General features: G+C 40.9%; 3 protein-coding genes across 8 annotated transcripts; 2 read left to right on the top strand and 1 right to left on the bottom strand.

Annotated features, from left to right (window-relative positions):
• Positions 1-2,116: 2,116 nt before the first annotated feature.
• On the top strand, positions 2,117-2,662 carry LOC122612511. The gene has a single exon (XM_043786188.1). It carries the CDS (start codon positions 2,117-2,119, stop codon positions 2,660-2,662), a length of 546 nt encoding a protein of 181 aa, XP_043642123.1.
• Positions 2,663-6,418: 3,756 nt separating this feature from the next.
• On the bottom strand, positions 6,419-8,754 carry LOC122613307. Of its 6 annotated transcripts, none has more exons than XM_043787420.1 (3): positions 7,551-8,754; positions 6,699-7,490; positions 6,419-6,645 (listed from the first exon to the last, which is right to left on the bottom strand). In XM_043787420.1, the coding sequence occupies exons 1-3, from the start codon at positions 8,718-8,720 to the stop codon at positions 6,532-6,534; spliced, it is 2,076 nt and encodes a 691-aa protein (XP_043643355.1). In that variant the 5' UTR covers positions 8,721-8,754; the 3' UTR covers positions 6,419-6,531. The 6 variants fall into 6 exon arrangements, with proteins under 6 accessions (XP_043643355.1, XP_043643357.1, XP_043643354.1 ...); XM_043787422.1 differs by having other exon boundaries at positions 6,420-6,645; positions 6,699-6,871; positions 7,211-8,754; XM_043787419.1 differs by having other exon boundaries at positions 6,420-6,645; positions 6,699-8,754.
• A 1,609-nt stretch (positions 8,755-10,363) lies between these two features.
• Positions 10,364-12,151, top strand: LOC122614999 (60S ribosomal protein L5). The gene is made up of 5 exons (XM_043789825.1): positions 10,364-10,440; positions 10,499-10,527; positions 10,651-10,914; positions 10,974-11,411; positions 11,888-12,151. The coding sequence occupies exons 2-5, from the start codon at positions 10,525-10,527 to the stop codon at positions 12,080-12,082; spliced, it is 900 nt and encodes a 299-aa protein (XP_043645760.1). The 5' UTR covers positions 10,364-10,440; positions 10,499-10,524; the 3' UTR covers positions 12,083-12,151.
• The last annotated feature ends 9,625 nt before the right edge of the window (positions 12,152-21,776 follow it).

Below are 21,776 nucleotides of genomic sequence, written 5' to 3' on the forward strand. Positions count from 1 at the left end.
CCCTTGCACAGCACGTCTAATGGCCAAGTTGAGAGATTTCATAGCACCCTAGCGGAAATCCCACGGTGCATCAAGATAGATCAAAACATAACCGAGACGACCGACCTCATTCTATTTGCAACAATAGAATATAGGGTGGTCCATAAGGACAACCTTCGTTAAGAGGGTGCCCAATTTAATTTAAAATTTTTTTACATTTTTTTATATTATCACTTTTTTATACTTTAGTGACGTATGTTACTCTCTATATTTTATATTTTTCGCACTTAGGTTAGGAAACTTGCTACTCCCGTTAGTCCTACTGACAACTCCCTCTTGGACCATAAAACTAAACGAATACTCACACGCTAACCACATACCAATAATGGACGGAGATATTACTTTATGGGACGAGTACGGTTACATGGGACATACAACGAACGTTACATCGTACGAGACTTACGCAGACGAGACGAAACACGCGATGGACTTCTTCGTGAAGGAGCACATGAGACGGGTACTTGAAACGGACTTGGAACGAATAGAGACTCTTCTGGACACACTAAAGGTACGTCACCGACATGCCCGTAGTCTTAATTTCATAGGGTCTGCTTTGAAAGCAATAGCGGGGACACCTGACTCTGACGACTGGGACCAGGTGAGGCTTAGACAGGGACAGCTAACGGACTCGGTAAATGGACAGATAGAAATAAACGACAAAATACAATTGCAATTAAACACACTGACCTCATCCATGAACTATATTTTAAAATCGGACAACTTAGACACAGAACATTTGTACGAGACAATTTTGGCAAAAAACCGTGTTGTAATTCAAGAACTTGAAAATTTAATACTTGCAATCACCCTTTCCAAATTAAACGTAATAAGTCCAATAATCCTGAATGACGTTGACGTAAAGGAGATTGAAAGTAAACATCCCACAAACGTTAGCGTGTCAGATATTTTAGAGGTAGCTAGCATAAAAACTTTTCAAAATCGAGACCTATTGTACTTTTTAATAAAATTTCCGAAGCCTTTGTTAACTTGTAGAAAAATAAGAATATTCCCAGTACAGCATGAAAATAGAATCTTAGATTTCGAGGACGGTAGCACGGTCGCGGATTGCGGTACGGAGACCTTCGCGGTCAAGGACTGCAATGTATCAGCGGGCACATCCTTCTGCAGGAGATCGAAAGCGCCAACCTGCGCACAACAACTCATCTCTGGCATGGTCGCCCATTGCAACACCCAGCCTGGACACTTGGACCCAATCACCATGATCGACGAGGGAATGCTCATCACCAACGATGTAACGATAAATATCACCGACGAAAAGGGAATAAGCCGGATGATATCAGGAACTTACCTGGTATCATATACCGAAAAAATTAAAATAAACGGCACCCTTTACGTCAACAATATCGGAACATCAAAGAAGAAAGCCGCAGTTTCAGCCATGGCTCAAGTAAACGTTCTGAGGCACCTAGAGCGCCTTAGTCTGTCATCAATTCACGGAATGAGCGTTAAAAATCTGCAGCACATCAACCACCTCCAATCCCGACTGCCATCAGGCAACACCTGGATCTTTTGCTCTGTCTCCTCCACAGCCTCAATAACCCTGGTCATCATCTTTCTTATCTACCGTCTGAAAGCCAAACGTCAACAACCATCTAAGACCATTGAATCCGGGGACGACTTCATCTTAAGACAAGGAGGAGTTAACACGAGCAAGTCAGAGGGGTGCGACGACCCGCCGAAATGCCATCCAAGACCGGATGGACCAACAATAACATCGGCGACGCTGAGCCAGCCCAGTACCGCATTTCGCTTTAGCGAAAGCGATGTGCAAGGGTCAGCGTAATGCGAGGCGGGCATGTGCGCGCTGGGTGACCGTCGAAGGCACGAAACTCCAGACGGCACGAGGCGCTGACTAAGCGCTCTGCTGGGTCCGCTGCCTCCAACCGAAGACTTGGCGGCCTTAATAAATTTGATTTGCATTTAGTTCGTAAGATACCAGAATTCAGAGCAGTTGGCTCTAATAAAAAGAACCATTCAATACAAACGTATTTGGTTTAATTTGCATACTTCTCCGTCATATCTAACGCCCGATTGCGTTAAACAATCCACCCGGGCAATGACCTTAAACCTGCCCAAAGGTAGCGATCGCGGTCTTGCTCACCAATGCTTCCGAATGCGGGAAATCTCTGTAGCTACCAGTACGGTAAATTCAATATCTACAGCAACTGCACCCATATCAACAACGACAACAACATCAACTCTATGCTCAAAAACGACAGAGGTCTACAGTTCTGCTGAACAAGCGGCAACAACAAAAAGCGCACTCACCGCGACATTGGAAAGCCAAAACGGACAAGATCCAAAACAAAACAAAAAACTGTGTCAAACAGGTCTGGATCGCTACATCGAAATCAAGCGAAAGTTGAGCCCTCAACACAAGCAGACTGGCAATCAGCCGAAAATAAATTGCACCAACGCTGCCAATAGCAAAACAAGCTCGAATATGTTTGCACTACTTGATGACTGCGAAGTGCCGAAGAATTTTAAGCCGCCACCTATATACATACGGGAGAAATCCTCAAGTGTGCTGGTTAACAAACTAGCTGCAATTATCGGAGAAAACAAGTTCTATGTTATACCTCTTACTAAGGGCAACATATAAGAAACGAAAGTGCAGAAATCAGAAACCCATGCACCAACAGCAGACACTCCCAGCGTTCAAATGACTAACCACACTTACGAGAACATTGAACAGCAGCCAATTGGCGTTAACGCAATTGTGCTCTCGATGCAGCAAAGCATGAAAAAATGCATGACCTTCATGCAGCTTATGAGGAACCAAAACATCCTTATTCAACAGGAAATTGACTCCCTTAATAATAGCTACCTGGAACGCTAATGGCGTCTCGCGGCACAAGCTAGAGCTTGCTCAGTTCTTAGCCTACATAAAGATTGATGTTATGCTATTCTCAGAGACTCACCTTACTGAAAAGTATAATTTCCAAATAACAGAATATAAATTCTACTTCACAAATCACCCGGATGGCAAAACCGATGGAGGTACCGGCATACTTATACGATTGAAAATTAAGCACCACTTTTTCAGTAACTGGCAAGAAGATTGCCTACAATCTACCGCTATAAGCCTCGAATGCGATATCGGTGCTCTCACTCTGGCAACTTTCTATTCCCCACCACGCTTCACAATCTCTGAGGACAAATTCTCAACACTTTTCGACTCGCTTGGTGAAAAGTTTGTTGCAACTGGCGACTGGAATGCCAAGCACATGTACTGGGGATCTCGGATAGCGACCCCTAAAGGAAAACAGCTGTACAACGCAATCATTAAACCGCAAAGCAAGCTTAATTTTGTTTCCCCGGGATCGCCTACATACTGGCCAGCAGATCCTAAGAAGCTTCCAGATCTGATTGACTTCGCCATCACCAAAAGGATATCCCAATCAATGATTACAGCTGAGGCACTTCCAGAACGTTCCTCTGATCACTGTCCGGTACTCTTTCATCTTTTGCACCAACTGCAACACATCGAGCGGCCGTATAGGCTTACAAGCAAGAGGACCAACTGGGAGAGGTACAAAAAATATGTTTCTTCCCATACCGACCTTTGGAAAACGAGCAAGACATTGATCAGTTTACTGGTGACCCGGAATCAACACTAGTCGCTGCAGCAAAAGAGTACTCTCCGCAAGTCACCCACGCACGCAATATAAAGTTTAACATGACAAGTCGAAATACTGAACTGCAAGTGCTTAAAAAACGACGACTTCGAAGGGAGTGGCAGGAGCAGTAACACGGACAGAGCAAGGGCCTTCACTCTCCCACCCTCAACTGCATCTGACTTGACACCACAAGATCCCAAAGAATTTCAGCCCAGCGAAATAACGAAAGTCATTAAAGAGCAACTGAAGACTGGAAAATTACCTGGCTTCGACTTAATAACCCCGAAAATGATCATCAAGCTCCCAATGTGTGCAGTTCTACAAATTTGCTTGCTCCTCAACGCAATCACTAAAATTGGATACTTCCCTCAGAAGTGGAAGAAATCAATCATAATTATGATCCCTAAGTCTGGGAAAGACAAAACACAGCCATCATCATACAGGCCAATAAGTTTACTTAGCTGTCTTTCCCAGTTATTTGAAAAAACGCTGCTTGTACGTATCAGTCCCCACCTCAAAACACTCAATACACTCCCATCGCATCAATTTGGTTTTCGGGCAAAACATGGAGCTATTGAGCAGGTTAACCGCATCACAACGGAAATTCGCTCTGCCTTTGAACATCGAGAATATTGCACAGCTTTATTCTTAGACGTTGTACAAGCATTCGATAGGGTATGGTTGGATGGCCTTATGTTTAAGATAATTAAACTACTACCTCAAAACTTACATAAGCTTCTAAATTCTTACCTATACCAACGAGTGTTCGCGGTCAGATGCAGTTCAAGCACTTCAAGCGATTGTACCATAGAAGCTGGAGTGCCCCAAGGAAGTGTTCTGGGCCCAATTCTATATACCCTGCACACGGCAGACATCCCAACAGACCACCAGTTGACAACATCCACATTCGCTGACGATACTGCAATACTGGTTCGATCCAGATGTCCAGTAAAAGCTACGATGCAACCAGCACACCATTTAACATGTGTAGAGCATTGCCTTGCAGACTGGCGCATACGAGTAAACAAACAAAAATGCAAACAGGTTACGTTTACCCTAAAAAAGCAAAGCTGCCCGCCTTCGGTCATGAACCACACTCGCCTATAAGAAGGCTGCGCAGGCGCAGCTTGGGACAGTCAGTCATTTGAACACGCGTAGGTCATACGTGCAAGCGCGGAGTACGGGCGCGAGGCGCACAGTCTGGACCCGGGCGTGCGACCAGACGGTCGGAGCAGAGTCAGGAAGTGTGGGACAGTCGATCGGAAGAGCACGCGGAGTGCCATACAGGCGGACAGTTAATAAGAAAGTGCGCGGAGAGCCATACACCCACACAGTCGATCGGGAAAAGTACGGAAAGTAGCGGAGTACACGGACAGTCAGCGAGAAAGAACGCCACACGGGCAGACAGTCAACGAGAAAGTGCGTGGAGAGCTACACAGCGAAGCGAACAAGCGAAAGTGTAAGTGCGTCGAAGCGAGCATCCAAAGAGGATCTCCGCAAGCAAGGACCAGCGGAGGACAAGTGAACACCAGGACCTAGCGTGGTCAGAAAGGGACGGTGGAGTCAGTGGTCGCAAAGGTGGTTCGGGGAGGAGCAATAGCTTGCCTCACGGACGATACACCCTGTCACCATAACATCCTAAGCCCCAGGCGAGCCGGTACGGATCCGCCATCAAAAGCGACGCAGGACGACGAAGGAAGGACGGCAAAGGAGCAACGACGCGCATCCGACGGCGAGGGTCGCAGGATTCTCTTCAGCGAGTGTCACTGAATAAAGGTGATTTAAATCTGAAACTCTGTCTTCTTCTTGGTCGGGCAATCACACAAATCATAAATTTGGTGGGACGAACAAACAAACTCTCTGAGCTAGCCGTTGCAATTCGTAGCGAGCAGGAACTAAGAAAACAGTTCGTTACAATACCTAGGTATTCATCTGGACAAGCGACTCACCTGGCGGAAACATATACAGGCCAAGACGACGCACCTGAAACTTAAAGCAAGGGATCTACACTGGCTTATAAACGTTCGCTCTCCCCTAAGTCTGGAGTCTTATTTTAGGAATGTTGACAGTAAAAATGAACTACGTAGCCATGTCGTGTACGGAATTTTTACATCTTGGTCCAGTTCCACGCGGAATAGAAAAATCTCAACGGGCCGCGACCGGGTTCATCGTGTTTTAAATTCCATTTGTCCAGTCGAACTCCGGTTTAGTTTTGGTGACTGGTCTCAGATTTAATGCATTGCGGAGGTCTATGTTGCGGAGTTTTTGTTCGTCTGTGCACGCCTAATCGGTGCATCTGGCTATGGGTCTTGATGATATTGATCTTGATGTATGAAAAAACTATCGGTAGGGTTTCTGAACGGTCCAGGCGGTAGTAGCGGAATGCGAAACCTATAATCTACACCTCCAGTTGTTTAATCCATCCTGGCCAACCAGGCCTTCACTTCTGATAAACAGAAGTATTTGCAAGGAAAGGTCACAGGAAAAGGACCGCATTATTGTTTCTTATAAAAATACTTTTGTAGCTGAGCGATTGTTTTATCATATTAGCTTCCAACAATAACGTTTCGGCCTTAACTTAAAAAATCACTTCGTTTAGCTCTGATGGGATGATACACAAATTTAAAATTTTTTACAAATACAGAATGGATGATAACACGATAACATAAATAATAATTCTTGTCGAATAGTCAACTATAGACAACACTTAGACGTGGGCTTGGTTTCTAAAAAATCTCACGTAAACTGTTTTGAAATTGTTTAGCGTAATATTTAGTTTATTTAAATCTAGAAAGAGAAAAAAGTTAGTTTAAGATGTTATTAAATGGTGTGGATATTCGTGTATGTCTTCTTAATGAGTGTCATTTCTAATAATATTATATTTTGACTTCAAAAATATTGCAAAATTGGTTTCGCAGGCCAGGCTGTTGAAACACTGTCGGTACCGAAATCGGTCAATGTCGCTCTGAAATCTAGTTGTAAGATAAATCTTAGGTTGTAAATAATTTATTTACTTACCATTGTTTTAATTAAGGTTAAGTCATATTTTTGTGATACAGATTCGAGTTGTTCCGAGTTTAGAAGAACATGTTGCTTAAAATAGTAAATCGCTGAAGCATCTTTACTTTCCAACATTCCATTTAAATAGTTTACTCTTTTATTTCTATTGCATAGGAAGTGCAACGTTTCGTCTATAAAAGAGAATTCCAAATAGTCATTGTGAATGCAAATGGCATTACAAAATAGATCCGCTATATTGAAAAGAGTAAGTTGACTTCCTAGACTGCTGGCCTGCCTGATTTTTGCTATACATAGTTCCTTTTTTAGCAATTGCTTATTGCTCAGAGTAAATTTTCCAGGGTCTTTTCTTCCACTAAAAATAGCACGAAATGTATTTCCACAACTTTCAACCGGTACGTGAAAAAGTACACCACATGTTTGATTATTAAGTTTAACAAATTCCAGAAGATACATTTTAAAATGAGGCAGACGTTCGTTTTTCATTTTACTTAACGTTACAACCATGTTACATTTTTTATTGACAAGTATTTCTGTGGGCAAAAAGAGGACATTGATGCGGTTGTCAAAGAATGTCAAAAGCTTCCAAAATCTCCTCTGCAACAGTGGCCGGCTATCGATAAGTCTGACGTTAAGAACAGCATATATACAACTTGTCCGAGCATCAAGATTCTGCGCTGCCTGTATAAGAACATTATCCCCGTCAAAGCTGGGTATTTGAAGGTGGTATTCCAGTGACATTTGAATTGGCGCATTTAATCTCTGATTATGTTTAATTACAGAAATAAGCTGCTGTTGCTTATACTCCTTATATAATTTTTGTCTAAGAAAATCTGGTTTTTTTTTATATACCTGCAAGGCTTTGGCATTGTGCTGCAGTCTCTTGAAAGCTGAGGGTGTAAAGTTTGACGTTGACGTTTGACCGTCCATTTCGGACATATCAAAACCAATGCAATAAAGAATGTTGTTTTCGCTAAGGCAAAACAGTTCTTCTTTTTGGTTTATCCAACTACATCCGTAAATCCCGGACACTGGCTTTGTCAAGGTGTAGACAAAACACTCGTCAAGCTGAACGTTGTACTTGAATCTCAGTCGCACCAGCTCATTTCCGTCCGTGTAATAGAAGTCGCCATTGTCACTTGTTGCATCAAAGTCCAGCCATTCAGAACCTGTGTGATAAATTTGGCTCTGTTTTATAGAAAGAAGCCTAGACAGGTACCAGATGTCCACACTGCCAGAGCTAAGAAAAACCAAACAAAGGTTGTAGATTGGCAGAAGTTTGATGAATTTAACGTGCGCTGCATATACGCATAGAAGTTCGATATAATAGTCTGGACCGGTACTTTTTGATCTTTTTTGATTATAAGCCAACGCAAATACATGTCCACCTATGCTAAATATGTGAACGTAATTTTGTTCTACCGCGTTGGTAACAAGAAGACTTCGCACGAACTGTTCTTCATTTTTGTTAACTTTTAAAGTTGTCAGAGTGTACTTATTATGTTGCCAGTCGCAGTGAAATATATTTTGCTGGTCGAAAGTTATGTCAAAGGTTTCTTGCAGTGTACACTTGTCCTTTTCTAAATCCGGAAGATCAAAATATGTCTGTAGCAGCAGTCGTCGATTTTCTATTCGAATCACGCTGAATCCTTGGTCGACAATAGCAAAACAACGAACTTCACTGAGACTTTTTATTAGATTCAGCTCCTTAAATGAAGTAAAGCAGTATAACTCTCCATTCGACATATGCAGAATCGTGTTGTACCTTAGGGAATGCACGCTCCTAATATAGCCTCCTCCACTTTTGGGCAGAGGAATACGCACAGCAGTCATTTTTATCCTGCAGCAATCCATCGGCATCTTAAAGCGTATGTTTAGCAAATAATACTTGTCCCAAGTGATAAACACAAACTGATCGTCAGATGCCGCAACTAGACAAAACCCACATGCTTGGAAAAGTAAGTCATCCCTGACTAGCCAATGCTTTAAAACAATATATTCGGATTTCTTGTGGGGATTCATGGTTAGTCTTATAATAAATTCAACTATATTTGTATAAGGCGGGAATTAGATATGTGAAAAACATATCAAAATATCAATATATCGATATTTTTGAAAAAAAAATATTTACACATATCGTTATATTTTTCACATAATATATTAAATATCGCTTTTTCAGTAAAATAAATTTTTAATATTTCTTATTAGCCAAACTAATATACTTAAGTGAAGGTAAAAGAAAGACGTAAGGAAAACAAATGGAACGAGAGCGCAGCCAAAACCTACTTTACTTAAGTAATTAACAACAGCGCAAATTGCAATACTTGCAGAAATGAGCGGCAAAAAAGTTTAGGTATACATTGTAACCATACAAGCAACTTAATTATTTTGCTAACGAACAGAATTATTATGATAATACTTATTATAGTTTTACTTCAAAAGTAGTGCGTTTACCTGAATTGGTTCCGATTCAGAAATGTTTTATTGAGTTTTATGTTAAAATAAGCTGTAGACACTGTACATTTTAAAATACATGTTAAAAGTCTGTTTGATTAGAAATTTAAATTGATTAATTTTTGATTAATATATATACTTATATACTTATACTATATACTATATATATAAATATATATACTTTTAGAAGCCGACTAAACTAGTCGTTCAAATATGTATCTTTTGAAATATGAGAAATGATTTCTGGGTGGTATGTATTTTATCATTTTGATAATTTTTTAAAAAATGATCATCAATAAGATATTTTTACATATAATAACAACCCTAGCAGGAATATATTATTTATTTATAAGGAAAGTTCCTACTATGCTTAACTATTCCTTAAAGCCAGTTATAGATACAATTAATGCGTTACAATAAAAAAATAATCCAAAAGATCTTTTTTTTTTAATTTTCATTAATTTTGCACGTTTTGAAGTAAACAACTTTGCGCTTCTAAGGTGTTTAGTAGTTCTATTTATATATTCTCAGCGAACGAGAATGTTCAACAATTTCTGGATTAATGGTTAAAACTAAAAAAAAATTAAATGAAAAAATAAGTTTTTAAAGTGTGGTCGTGGAGCTTTGGGCGGTTTGTGGACTTTAGAGTGGGCGTGGCAGCATGGGTCAACATATATGTGCTGCGTCTATATCTGAAATGGAGGCCTTCATAAGGACAGACGGAATTCCCAGTTCGAAGTGGCTTTAGATCCTAATCAAGACTATAAATACTTTAAATGGTTGGAAACGCTTCTTTCTGCCTGTTGCATAGTTTTCAATTACTTTTTTATTCCTTTCTTCAAGTAATATATATGGTCGTTACCAATACGTTCTTAAAAGTTATACTAATTCTGTAAATATTTGAAAGTAAATTGGTTTAGAAGTGGAAATAATCCAATGTTTGTACTGTTTCACACAACTATAAAAATTATAAAAATGTTGTAGTATATGACACTTTAAAGCTGTTTGCACATCCTTAAGATGAAACGTGGATACGTTTCTCAGTGGAAATAGAATGATTACAAACAATTTATCTGTCGTTCAAATAAAGTATTTGACAATTTCGTAAATAAATAAATCTTACGTGGACAAAATATTCAGGTGTTCCATAATTCATGCTATGTCTATGTTGGTGCCTTGTCTTGTATGTGCTTCTATTATATTATTAAGAGGTATTTTTAGTACCTTAAAGGCTGGAGCCAATAATGCCACACTATTTTCCTTCTTTTTGCTAGCAATTTCCGGCGAGGTATGCTTATATTCTTGTTTCTCCACGTGATTTTATTAAAAAATTTATTTTATTGCAGCGGTTATATTGTTACTAAATTTCAAAATGGTAAGTTCTTAAGAAAAGGATGGATCTTAATCATTCAATATGAATGTTAAACTATATGTGTTCGACACGCAGAGAACATAATGGTTATGCCTTATTGGTTGGATTTCTTTTTCATATTTGCAGGGTTTCGTTAAGGTAGTCAAGAACAAGCAGTACTTTAAGAGGTACCAAGTTAAGTTCCGAAGGCGTCGCGAAGGAAAGACCGATTACTATGCCAGGAAGCGCCTGACATTTCAGGACAAGAACAAGTACAACACTCCTAAGTACCGTTTGATCGTACGTTTATCCAACAAGGACATCACAGTCCAGATCGCCTATGCTCGCATCGAAGGTGATCGCGTGGTTTGCGCGGCTTATTCCCACGAGCTTCCGAAGTACGGGATCCAGGTAAGTTTAAGCACTGCGTTCTGCCCACTCTACTTAATGGCCCATTATATTTATTTAAGGTTGGTTTGACAAACTACGCTGCTGCTTACTGCACAGGCTTGCTGGTCGCCCGCCGTGTGCTTAACAAGTTGGGTCTGGACTCTCTATATGCAGGATGCACTGAAGTGACCGGTGAGGAATTTAACGTAGAGCCTGTTGATGAAGGCCCTGGCGCATTCCGTTGCTTCTTGGATGTTGGACTCGCGCGTACCACAACTGGTGCACGTGTGTTCGGCGCTATGAAGGGAGCCGTTGATGGAGGTCTAAACATACCCCACTCTGTAAAGCGCTTTCCTGGATACTCTGCGGAGACCAAGAGTTTTAATGCTGATGTCCATCGCGCTCATATATTTGGCCAGCATGTTGCAGACTATATGCGCTCATTGGAGGAAGAGGATGAGGAGAGCTTTAAACGCCAGTTTAGCCGATACATTAAGTTGGGCATTCGTGCTGATGATGTAAGTACAACATAGTTTTTTACGACGTCCACTTACAAAATTACAGCTGCGTAACGCACCCAACGCTAACTGTGCCATAAGTGGACAACATAAAAGCTGTAAGCTGTGTTCGAAGTTTTTCTCTCAATAGATCAAACTTCCTGTTATGTTTACACATTCCACGCAATTTATAAACCAAATACTGGCAGAATAAATTAACCACGTCGAAGTCAGGGTCACATGCAATTTCCTTTAAGGCTGCTCTTTTTATGCTCAGTGCTTCAGTATTTTGAATCTCTGCTATTAGAGTTCCGAAATTCTCATTCTCCACCTAATACATACTTTTTAACAAACCTTGTATACCCCTTTACTTCTGCGAGTAACAAAATATATCAATTTGTTAGAAGAATACTTATTTCAACAATTTTATCATTAAGTAATAGCGTTCTCTCTTGTTTCAAATATTTAAAGTCTAATTAATTACTTTGGTTTTGCAGCTTGAGGATATCTATAAAAAAGCCCACCAGGCAATTCGTAACGACCCTACACACAAGGTCACTGCTAAGAAGTCTTCTGCCGTTACGAAGAAGAGGTGGAATGCTAAGAAACTCACAAACGAGCAACGGAAGACTAAGATTGCAGCTCATAAGGCAGCTTATGTTGCCAAGCTCCAGTCTGAAACTGAGGCATAAAAGTGGTCGTCACACGCTTCAGTTGAGATTGGTGTAAAAATAAATAAACAGTTGTAATGACACCAGCCATTATTTGGGAGACTTATTTCGTAAACCTGTCAATGTGGCGGTGTGCGGCAGAGATAGGCCAATACTAGAGTAAATCTATAATTACTATTAGTGGGAAGTGAACCAAAGCAGTATTTAATCAAGAAAAAATCCAACTCTGTTCATGCAAGTCGAATTTGGTTGGGTTTGATTTGTTTTGATTTAGGATCAACGCAGCGGACCAATATATTTTTTGAATCCACTGCTTAACATTTGTAATGGATTTTTCCCCACCCTAAGATGTACACATATTCTTGAACATAATTACTTTCCGAATTGATCTGGCCATGTCCGTATGTATGCTGTTAACTGGGGAACTATATAAGCTGGAATGTTAGAAATAAGCATGCAGATTGTAGAGACGTAGAAACTGCGCAATGTAGTTTTACAAGATTGCCCGCCCGCAAAACAGCTCACATCTGCCCCCATTTTTTTTACATATTCAATTTTTTTTACCTATTATACCCGTTACTCGTAGAGTAATACTAGAGTATACTAGATTCGTTGTAAAAGTATGTAAAAGGCAGAGTCCCCTCTGCGTTTCCGACCATTTAAAGTATTTATATTCTTGATCAGGTTCAATAGCAGTATTGTCAATTTAGCTATTTTCCCGTTAGTTCTGGCGTTTTTCAATTGCGAAATGCGGGAAAAATTGCAATCTAGCGGCTAGCGGGAATTCTGGCTATTTTAATGATAATGAAGATAACGTAAGCTTTTGGGCTGAAGTTTTAAATTACAAGGAATCAGCAGGCAATTACAGATTTCTGCAATTGGCATCTTTTGCGATAAAGCTATTGACATTGCCATGGTCCAATGCAGAGGTTGAGCGTGTATTTAGCCAAATGAATATAGTTAAAACAAAACTGAGGAACAGAATTCATATTGGTACCTTAAGCTCATTATTGCACATAAGGTAATTTGTATGCTGTACACTTTATTTATAAATGGATAATTATGTAATATAATTTTGAAATTTTTACAAATATGGTTTGCGCAGAGAAAATAAATGGTGCCACAATTATATAGTTCCTCCAAATTACATAAAACTTATTGGAACTGACCAAAGCTATAGAAATGAAGATGCAAACTATGCAGATATAGATGAAACCACTAGTAACCACACAAGTAATTTTAATAAAGACTAAACTTTAATATAAGGGTTTAGCTTTTTTTAAGCTATATTAAATTGTTTTTAGCGGTTTCTAGCTTTTTCTGAACCGTGATTTAGCTATTTCAGGTCTTGGAAAGTTGGCAACACTGATCAATAGTCGAGTCGATCTGACCATGTCCATCAAGGTGTCAACCTGTCCCTATCTGAGTGGCGGGTATCAGATAGTCGGGGAACTCGAACTATTTAAGTTATTTTTCCAACCGAAGATGTTACGTACCATTCATGCCACATTGACCTTAAATGCCAAGCCTCGCAGAGACAACAAACTAATTGGTTTTCCTAGAACATATACTGAGACATTCACATATATATACGCATAGATAATCTGTTTTGATTGTTCCTAAAGAGATACAACAATCGAAAGCGAAAAAAGCTAAAACCTATTAAAAGTACAATGTTAAGAAATGGGTGCGGACGGGGGTATATGCTCATAAATATTCTTATTGACAGATCATTTGATATCTTCCGAGGCTCCCAAATCAAAATTTGGGAATTTTTAAGAAAGGAAAATGTTTGGTTTGTTTATCTACACAATACGTTATTTTTAAATCCCAAAATGTTTTTTCTGTTAACAGATCGGTATTTGTTTTACTACTTTGGAAAACACCGTTACTTTATCAAGAACACACCTATTAATAGCTAGAATGTATACTGCTATAGTCTTTGCACCCATATATAGTAACGTATTTACGTCACGCGTAAGAAATACAATATAATGTTAATTTGATGCCGTCAGCTTGTTGCGTGGCGGAGCTCAAGTCGAGAGTGGCCAGTCTGACGATATCAGAAGATATCGTCCTCCAGGAAAGGTCTTAGCGTTAGTACTTGTTTACGCCGTGTTGCCAGACTGGGCTTTAGTCTGGGCGCCACATCTACTCCCCCTCCAGTGACTTCGCCAGAAGGTGAAGGTATAAATTCTGGAGCTGCCGGTGCACGGCTCGGTGGCTAAGAAGGCAGGCTTGAGGGGGTCGTCTGATATGGCCTTCTCTTGTCCATGAATGCTGATGATGTAGAACTTGTCATCAACCCGGCGTATTACCCGATGAGGTCCCATGTAAGGCGGTACGAGTTGTTTTTTAACAAATGCCACTCGCTTGAAGACGTGCGTACAAGTTCTCAGGTCCTTACAAATGAGAACAGGTGGTTTAGCGCGATGCGCTGCAGGAGTAGGCCGGGCTGCCATGATATGTTGACGTAGTTGCTCGGTGAGTCGGTGATCCTTGCTGAAGGCGGTTGGAGTGTGCGACTCAAACAATTCGTTGAGGGTACGGTGCCATCTCCCCACGATGCCGTTTGACTAAGGGTGATATGCGGTTGTACGTATCCTTTCGGCTCCAATTAGTTTAGCCAGCTCAGTAAACAATGAGGACTGGGTTGCGCCAATCCATGTACTGCATCAAAAGCTTGGCGTCTCAGACTTTTGGGTAAATATGTCTAGGTTGTCGATGTTCCTAACTTGTAGAACAAGGGACATGGTTCGAGGAAGCTCAGCCATTTCATCGTCGGTTTGTTGGGCCCCGAATATCGCTTGAGCACTGAAGCTAGACGGCATGTTTATGGTGTTGATGCGTGAGAGGGCGTCTGCCACTGCGTTGCTTTCCCCGGGATTGTACAATATCCGTTGAGAATTGGGAGATAAAATCCAGTTGGCGGAGTTTTCGAGGCGATGCTTTGCTTGCTTTCTGCCTGAAAGCGTATTGTAGCGATTTATAGTCGGTTTGGATTATGAATGGACGACCCTCTAGAATGTTCTTGAAATGGATGATACCAGCGAAAATAGCCGGGAGCTCGCGATCATACGTGCTGTAGCCTTGCTCTGTTGGAGGAAAAAGTTTCCGCGAGAAAAACCCGATTGGACGCCAAACGTTGCCGACTAGTTGTTCAAGAGCAGCACCGATCGCTGTATCGGAGGCGTCCGTTCTAAGGGCGAGGTGAGTCGGTGGGGAAAGGAACAAAGAGCACACGGCACGTAAAATTCCTTGCTTGCAGGCCTGGAATTGCATTTATGAGAGTTTAAAAATATTGTTTTTGAATAACCGCGTAGTTAGCATTCTTGGTAACTTGCTAGCACAAAAAGTGACCTGAACCGAATTTTAAGGTTAATTTTTAGATAACAACAACAACATAGTAAGCATTGTTGGAAAACTAAAACGGTAACTATTTTCTAGCATAACGTATAATTTACTCAGTCAAATGCCTTGCAAATATCAGTAAAAATGGCATCGGTTGGATTGTTGTTGGACAACAGTTCACTAATGAGAGGCGAAATATTACAGCTAGAATGCTTGAGTAATTGCGGATTGGTGGATGAATAACTAGACGTAAGCGATGAATAAGTTTTTACGTACACCCCCATTATAAAAACATATGGGCTCAAGATTTAAATCGAGTGGCAGATTATCTGTATCAATCTGAATTATCTGGTGATCTTCAGCCAGATTTACTGAAAAAAGAGAAAGTCCAACGGCACAACCGTTAGAATTAGGCGAGGTAGCCCTAAACAGGGATCAGAAAAAAAAGTATTAGTTTTCAGTCTTAAAGATTAAAGATAGGAAAAAGACCTTTTCATGAAATGGAACCACATCAACCCCACATTGTACTCCAGTAAATAAGAAAAACGAAGTGGCATAAAAATGGGGGATAGGCTTGCCGAACATAGCAAAGGCTTATAAAATGACCTGCACGCAAGGAAACAACATGTATACTCTCGAAGAAGCAGATCATGGGTCGAAACTTTAGGGGTTAAAAACTTTTTAGTGCATAGTCAAACAGGGGATTAATCCCGGACAGCAGGGACACACGAGAGAACAGGCATCTGGTTTTGACACAACTGGTTATATGAGAGGACCATATCAAAACTATCCGAACTGAAACTCTAAATGGAACTAAGGTTAGACAGTGGGTCCATACTAATATTTATTACAATAAGAATGGTAGCAATGAAAGAGGTCTATTCGCGATTGCCGGCAGAGGCCAGTCTAGAATGTTCAGAACATCTGACGGTTCCAGACAGCATAACAATGTAAATAGCTCCAGACAATCGACCAATTCGAATAGTACAAGGCAGTTTACCCAGAACATCAACGCATCCAAGAGGATGATTTAATATTTTCACAGCTATACCCGAAAAACCCACGGGATATTTGGGAACTAGGATATGCCATAACTGCCTCTGTCTACGTAAACAATGTTTACGGAATTATGAGGAGTATGACGAAAAAGAATGCTTTTCTTTCAATTCCAATAGGGAGATAAGAATACTTCACTTTAAATTCCACAAATTATTTTAAAGGTTACACGTTACAGATATGAGCAGTTTTACGTGGAGAATGTATATATAGTTCCGTTCGTCAAATATATATAAGGCTACATTTGATAAATATAAGTTATATAAGTTAAAAATGTTTGTAGGGGGGCGTCGTCCTCCAGAGATAAGTTGAGCTTGCTTGTCGAAGTTGGGAAAAATTCCCACGGCGCAAAACGAAAAGTTGAAAAGGAACGACCGAAGAAGAAGCACAAGAAGCGTGGCCGCCGTGGGCATATGTGTGATTTATTCGGGTGCATACATGAAAATGATTGTAGCTTAAAACTAGAGCGGCGCTCTTACCCGCTTTACATCGCTAAAGCGGGCTCGGGTGATTGGGTAAGCTTGGAGAGTGCGAGCTCGGATGAGAGCGTAAGTGCGGACAAGAAGGGCGAGAGCGAAAGCTCTGTGGGCAGAGGCCATACAGTGGCCCCTCACATAAACACGTTTTTATGCAGATGGAGTATGTAGACAACTGAGATCAAATATTAAAAAAATGAGGAAGAGGAAAACAATAATTGATTTACGTAATCTTAACTATTTCAATTGGTCTTTTTTAATGGTGGAGGCTGCGTGACCCGATATGCTCCTCCCGTTAGAAGTCAGGCTTTCTACGGAGGGTCAGCAGTCACAAATTGTTCACTGCACGTCTTGTCTCCCCTGATGATGTTTTCAACGGCAACTCGAGATCAATGACACCATCTCTGGCGCCAGGACTGAAAGACCCACAGCATGATAAAAATGGTTCTAGGCCGTTATCACCGCTGCTTTCCAAAGCACACCAAAATGGTACGAACGCGGAGGGATGAAATGCCAATCGATAGTTTCAGATAGAAAAAAAATCTAGCACCGACATCTGGTGATCACTGCTAGCGAACAGTAGCTCGTTTCTGGCGCCAACAAAATAGTGGCTGACCAAATTTGTTCACGCTTTCGCCTGGTGCATAATAGGGATGTCGTAATATTAAAAAAATATCGTATCGATGATTCTTTTTTTATCAAAACAAAATTATGATAATATTTAAAATATCACAAAAATATATCGACATATTTGATATTTTTGATTTCTTTTTTCAAATAAAATTTTGTTTCCCCATAATAAAAATATAAAAGTTTCTTATTCTTCATTTTTATACCCGTTACTCGTAGAGTAAAAGGGTATATTAGATTCGTTGAAAAGTATAAAGTATAAGGTTTCCATAAAAACCATATAAAGTATATATATTCTTGATCAGGATCAATAGCCGAGTCGATCTGGCCATGTCCGTCTGTCCGTCCGTCTGTCTGTCCGTCCGTATGAACGTCGAGATCTCCAGAACTATAAAAGCTAGAAAGTTGAGAATAAGCATACAGACTCCAGAGACATACCCGCAGCGCAAGTTTGTCGGTTCATGTTGCCACGCCCACTCTAACGCCCACAAACCGCTCAAAACTGCCACGGCCACACTTTTGAAAAATGTTTTGATATTTTTCAATTTCTTATTAGTTTTGTCAATTTCTATTGATCTGCAGAAAAACTATTTGCCACGCCCACGGTAACGCCCACAAACCGCCCAAAACTGCCACGCCCATACTTTAGAAAAACGTTTTGAAATTTTTTCACATTTTTGTTCGTCTTGTAAATTCAACTCTATATACCAAAAATCTTTTTGCCACGCCCACTCTAACACCCACAAACCGCCCCCAAGTTAAAGCACTCGGGTATCGTTTTGTGTCGCCGGAAATCATTGCATTTGGACAGACAATTACTTCTTTTGCAAAATGAACGACTCCGGCTCTTTACAGTGCAAACTGAAGTGCACATTTGTCAACTCCGGCTTTTTACAGCGCTAACTGAAGTGCACATTTATCGTTTCTGCTCTTTTCTTGAATGTTGGCTTTTCTTCCCTGTGCCAAGGACTTAAACTCGTTAATCCAGAAAGTTAAGAAGTGTGTCGAGACTCTGGATCTCTCTACACACATTTAAAGACTGCTCCTAAAGGGCTTTGCTTGCCAAATCGAACTTTTGCTTTTGGCAATTTATATTGTATTGCGTATAGACGTCAACTATGCCGGGTTTGTGTCATGGTTTAGAATTGATCGAAAAATTACCCTGACTCTGGGATAGGATAGATCTGCGATGCTTGAAATGACTGCATATCCTCCATTGGCTGGGTCATCAAATTCTTCATGAACGAAGAAATTAATTTCCTGTATTGGAGCACACAGTGATTTAACAAATAACTTGTAACTGAGTTCCCATCTCAGTAAACTCTTTTAGGGGGCGATTAATGGCTTCGGGTATAGCCCTTTGCGGCCATTTGATTTGAGTTTTCCGAATGCAATACAGGCCTGTGCATTCTCGCGGGGTCCACATTTGCCGCGACATGGCTTTTCAGTTGGCCCATGTAGTCTTGCATGATAGTTCTGTACAATTTCGGCATTCCACGCATAATATTAATCTTACATATATTTCTAATTTTCCCGAGATCTGAAAGCTCTTACAGACAGTCGGACATGGCAAGATCGACTTGTCTATTGACCCAAGAATATGTATACGGCATAGGTTCGAAAACGTTTCCTTCTACCTATTAAATACATTTTAACCAATCTTTCAAGTGGTATAATAAATAATGATATTGGAATATACTCTGAAAGGTTAAGAAACTTATACTCAACAGGGTTTTTAAATTAAAGGAAGGCAATTTAAATTGAAAGATGATCATATAAATCATATCATATTGAAATAAACCGAAATTATCGAGGACTCTAAAGGAGAAAAACTTTAAGGCAAAAACGGTGATCAACATTCTTAACAGGAAGAAAGAGCCGCAGCCACTCTTCAAAGTCGAACTGGAGCCATCGAGTCAAAAAATCAGTAAAAATGAAGTACATCCTATTTATAAACTACAGCTTCTACTGCACCGGAGAATAACCGTCGAATAGCCACACAAGCGCAAGCAGCCTGTGCAGTGCACTAACTGCCAAGAATATGGCCACACCAAAGCGTACTGCACCCTAAACTCTATCTGCGTCGTTTGCAGCGATGCTCACAGTACCGCAAACTGTCCCAACAACAAGGACGACAGCTCAATTAAATTATGCAGCAACTGTGGCGAAAACCACACAGCCAACTGGCGAGGATGCATTGTTTACAAGGAACTTAAGTGTCGCCTAAACAAACGAGTGACTTCAGTTCGTGATCGTACCACACCAGCAATTCACAAAGCAATGGAACCGAGTACAACTAACATCCCTTTGTCTACCAGCTACCGAACAGCGCCAAATATTTCCTTTGCAAGTGCACTAAAATCAGGGATCCAAACACCAGCAGCGGACACCCCCATTCATCAAACAAACACTCACGATAACATGCAACAGCAGCCAATTGGCGTTGAAGCGATTATGCTTTCGATGCAGCAAAGCATGAAAGACTTTATGGCCTTCATGCAAACAACTATGCAAGAGCTTATGAGGAACCAAAACATCCTTATTCAAATGCTCGTTTCTTCTAAAACAGTATAATGACTCCCCTAATAATAGCAACCTGGAACGCTAATGGCGTTTCGCGGCACAAGCTAGAACTTGCTCAGTTCTTAGCCGACAGAAACATTGATGTTATGCTACTCTCAGAGACTCACCTCACTGAGAAGTACAATTTTCAAATACCAGGATACAAATTTTACTTTACAAATCACCCGGATGGCAAGGCCCATGGAGGCACTGGCATACGATCGCGAATCAAACACCACTTTGTTAGTAATTGGCAAGAAGATTGCCTACAATCTACCTCTCTAAGCCTCCAATGCTATAACGGTGCTCTCACTCTGGCTGCTGTCTATTGCCCACCCCGCTTCACACTATCAGAGGACAAATTCACAACACTCTTCGACTCGCTCGGTGAAAGGTTTGTTGCAGCTGGTGATTGGAATGCCAAGCACATGTACTGGGGATCTCGGATAGCGACCCCTAAAGGAAAACAGCTATACAACGCAATTATTAAACCGCAAAACAAGCTTAATTATGTTTCTCCGGACACGCCTACATACTGGCCAGCAGATCCTAAAAAGCTTCCAGACTTGATTGACTTTGCCATCACCAAAAGGATGTCCCAATCAATGATTACAGCTGAGGCACTTTCAGAACTTTCATCTGATCACTGCCCGGTGCTCTTTAATCTTTTGTACCAACTGCAACACATCGAGCGGCCGTATAGACTCACAAGCAACAGGACCAACTGGGAGAGGTACAAAAAATATGTTTGTTCACATACCGACTTCTCTAGCTCATTGGAAACCGATCAAGACATCGATCAGTTTGCTGGTAGCCTAGAATCCACACTAGTTGCAGCAGCAAAAGCGTCAACTCCACAAGATACCCACGGATGCAGTAAAAAGTTCAACATGACAAGTCGAGATACCGAACTCCTTGTGCTTGAAAAACGACGACTTCGAAGGGAGTGGCAGGAGCACAGATCACCTGGCGCAAAGAGTAGACTAAAAGCAGCTTCTCGCAGACTTACCAAAGCGCTTAAGAAAAAAGAAGCGGACGCACAACTGCGTTACATCGAAAATCTCACGCCCACCAGCACAAAAAACTCATTGTGGAAAGCCCACAGGAATCTGCAGGCACCAGCAGAAACTGTCGTACCCCTCCGTAACTCTACCGGAAACTGGTCTCGTAGTGACATGGACAGAGCAAGAGTCTTCGCTGATCATCTCAAAAAGGTATTCCAACCCAATCCAGCCACTAACTCATTTACTCTCCCACCCTTAACTGCATCTGACTTAGCACCACAAGATCCTATAGAATTTCGGCCAAGCGAAATAACGAAAGTCATTAGAGACCAACTGAAGACTGGAAAATCGCCTGGCTTCGATTTAATAACACCGAAAATGATCATAGAGCTTCCAATGTGTGCAGTTCTACAAATCTGCCTACTCTTCAACTCTATTACCAAAATTGGATACTTTCCTCAAAAGTGGAAGAAATCAAAAAGACAAAACACAGCCATCATCATACAGGCCAATAAGCCTACTTACTTGTCTCTCCAAGTTATTTGTACGAATCAGTCCCCACCTTAAAACACACGACACACTCCCATCGCACCAATTTGGTTTTCGGGCAAAACATGGAACTGTTGAGCAGGTTAA

Source organism: Drosophila teissieri, chromosome 2R, assembly GCF_016746235.2.
Source record: "Drosophila teissieri strain GT53w chromosome 2R, Prin_Dtei_1.1, whole genome shotgun sequence".
Taxonomy (NCBI): Eukaryota; Metazoa; Arthropoda; class Insecta; order Diptera; family Drosophilidae; genus Drosophila; species Drosophila teissieri.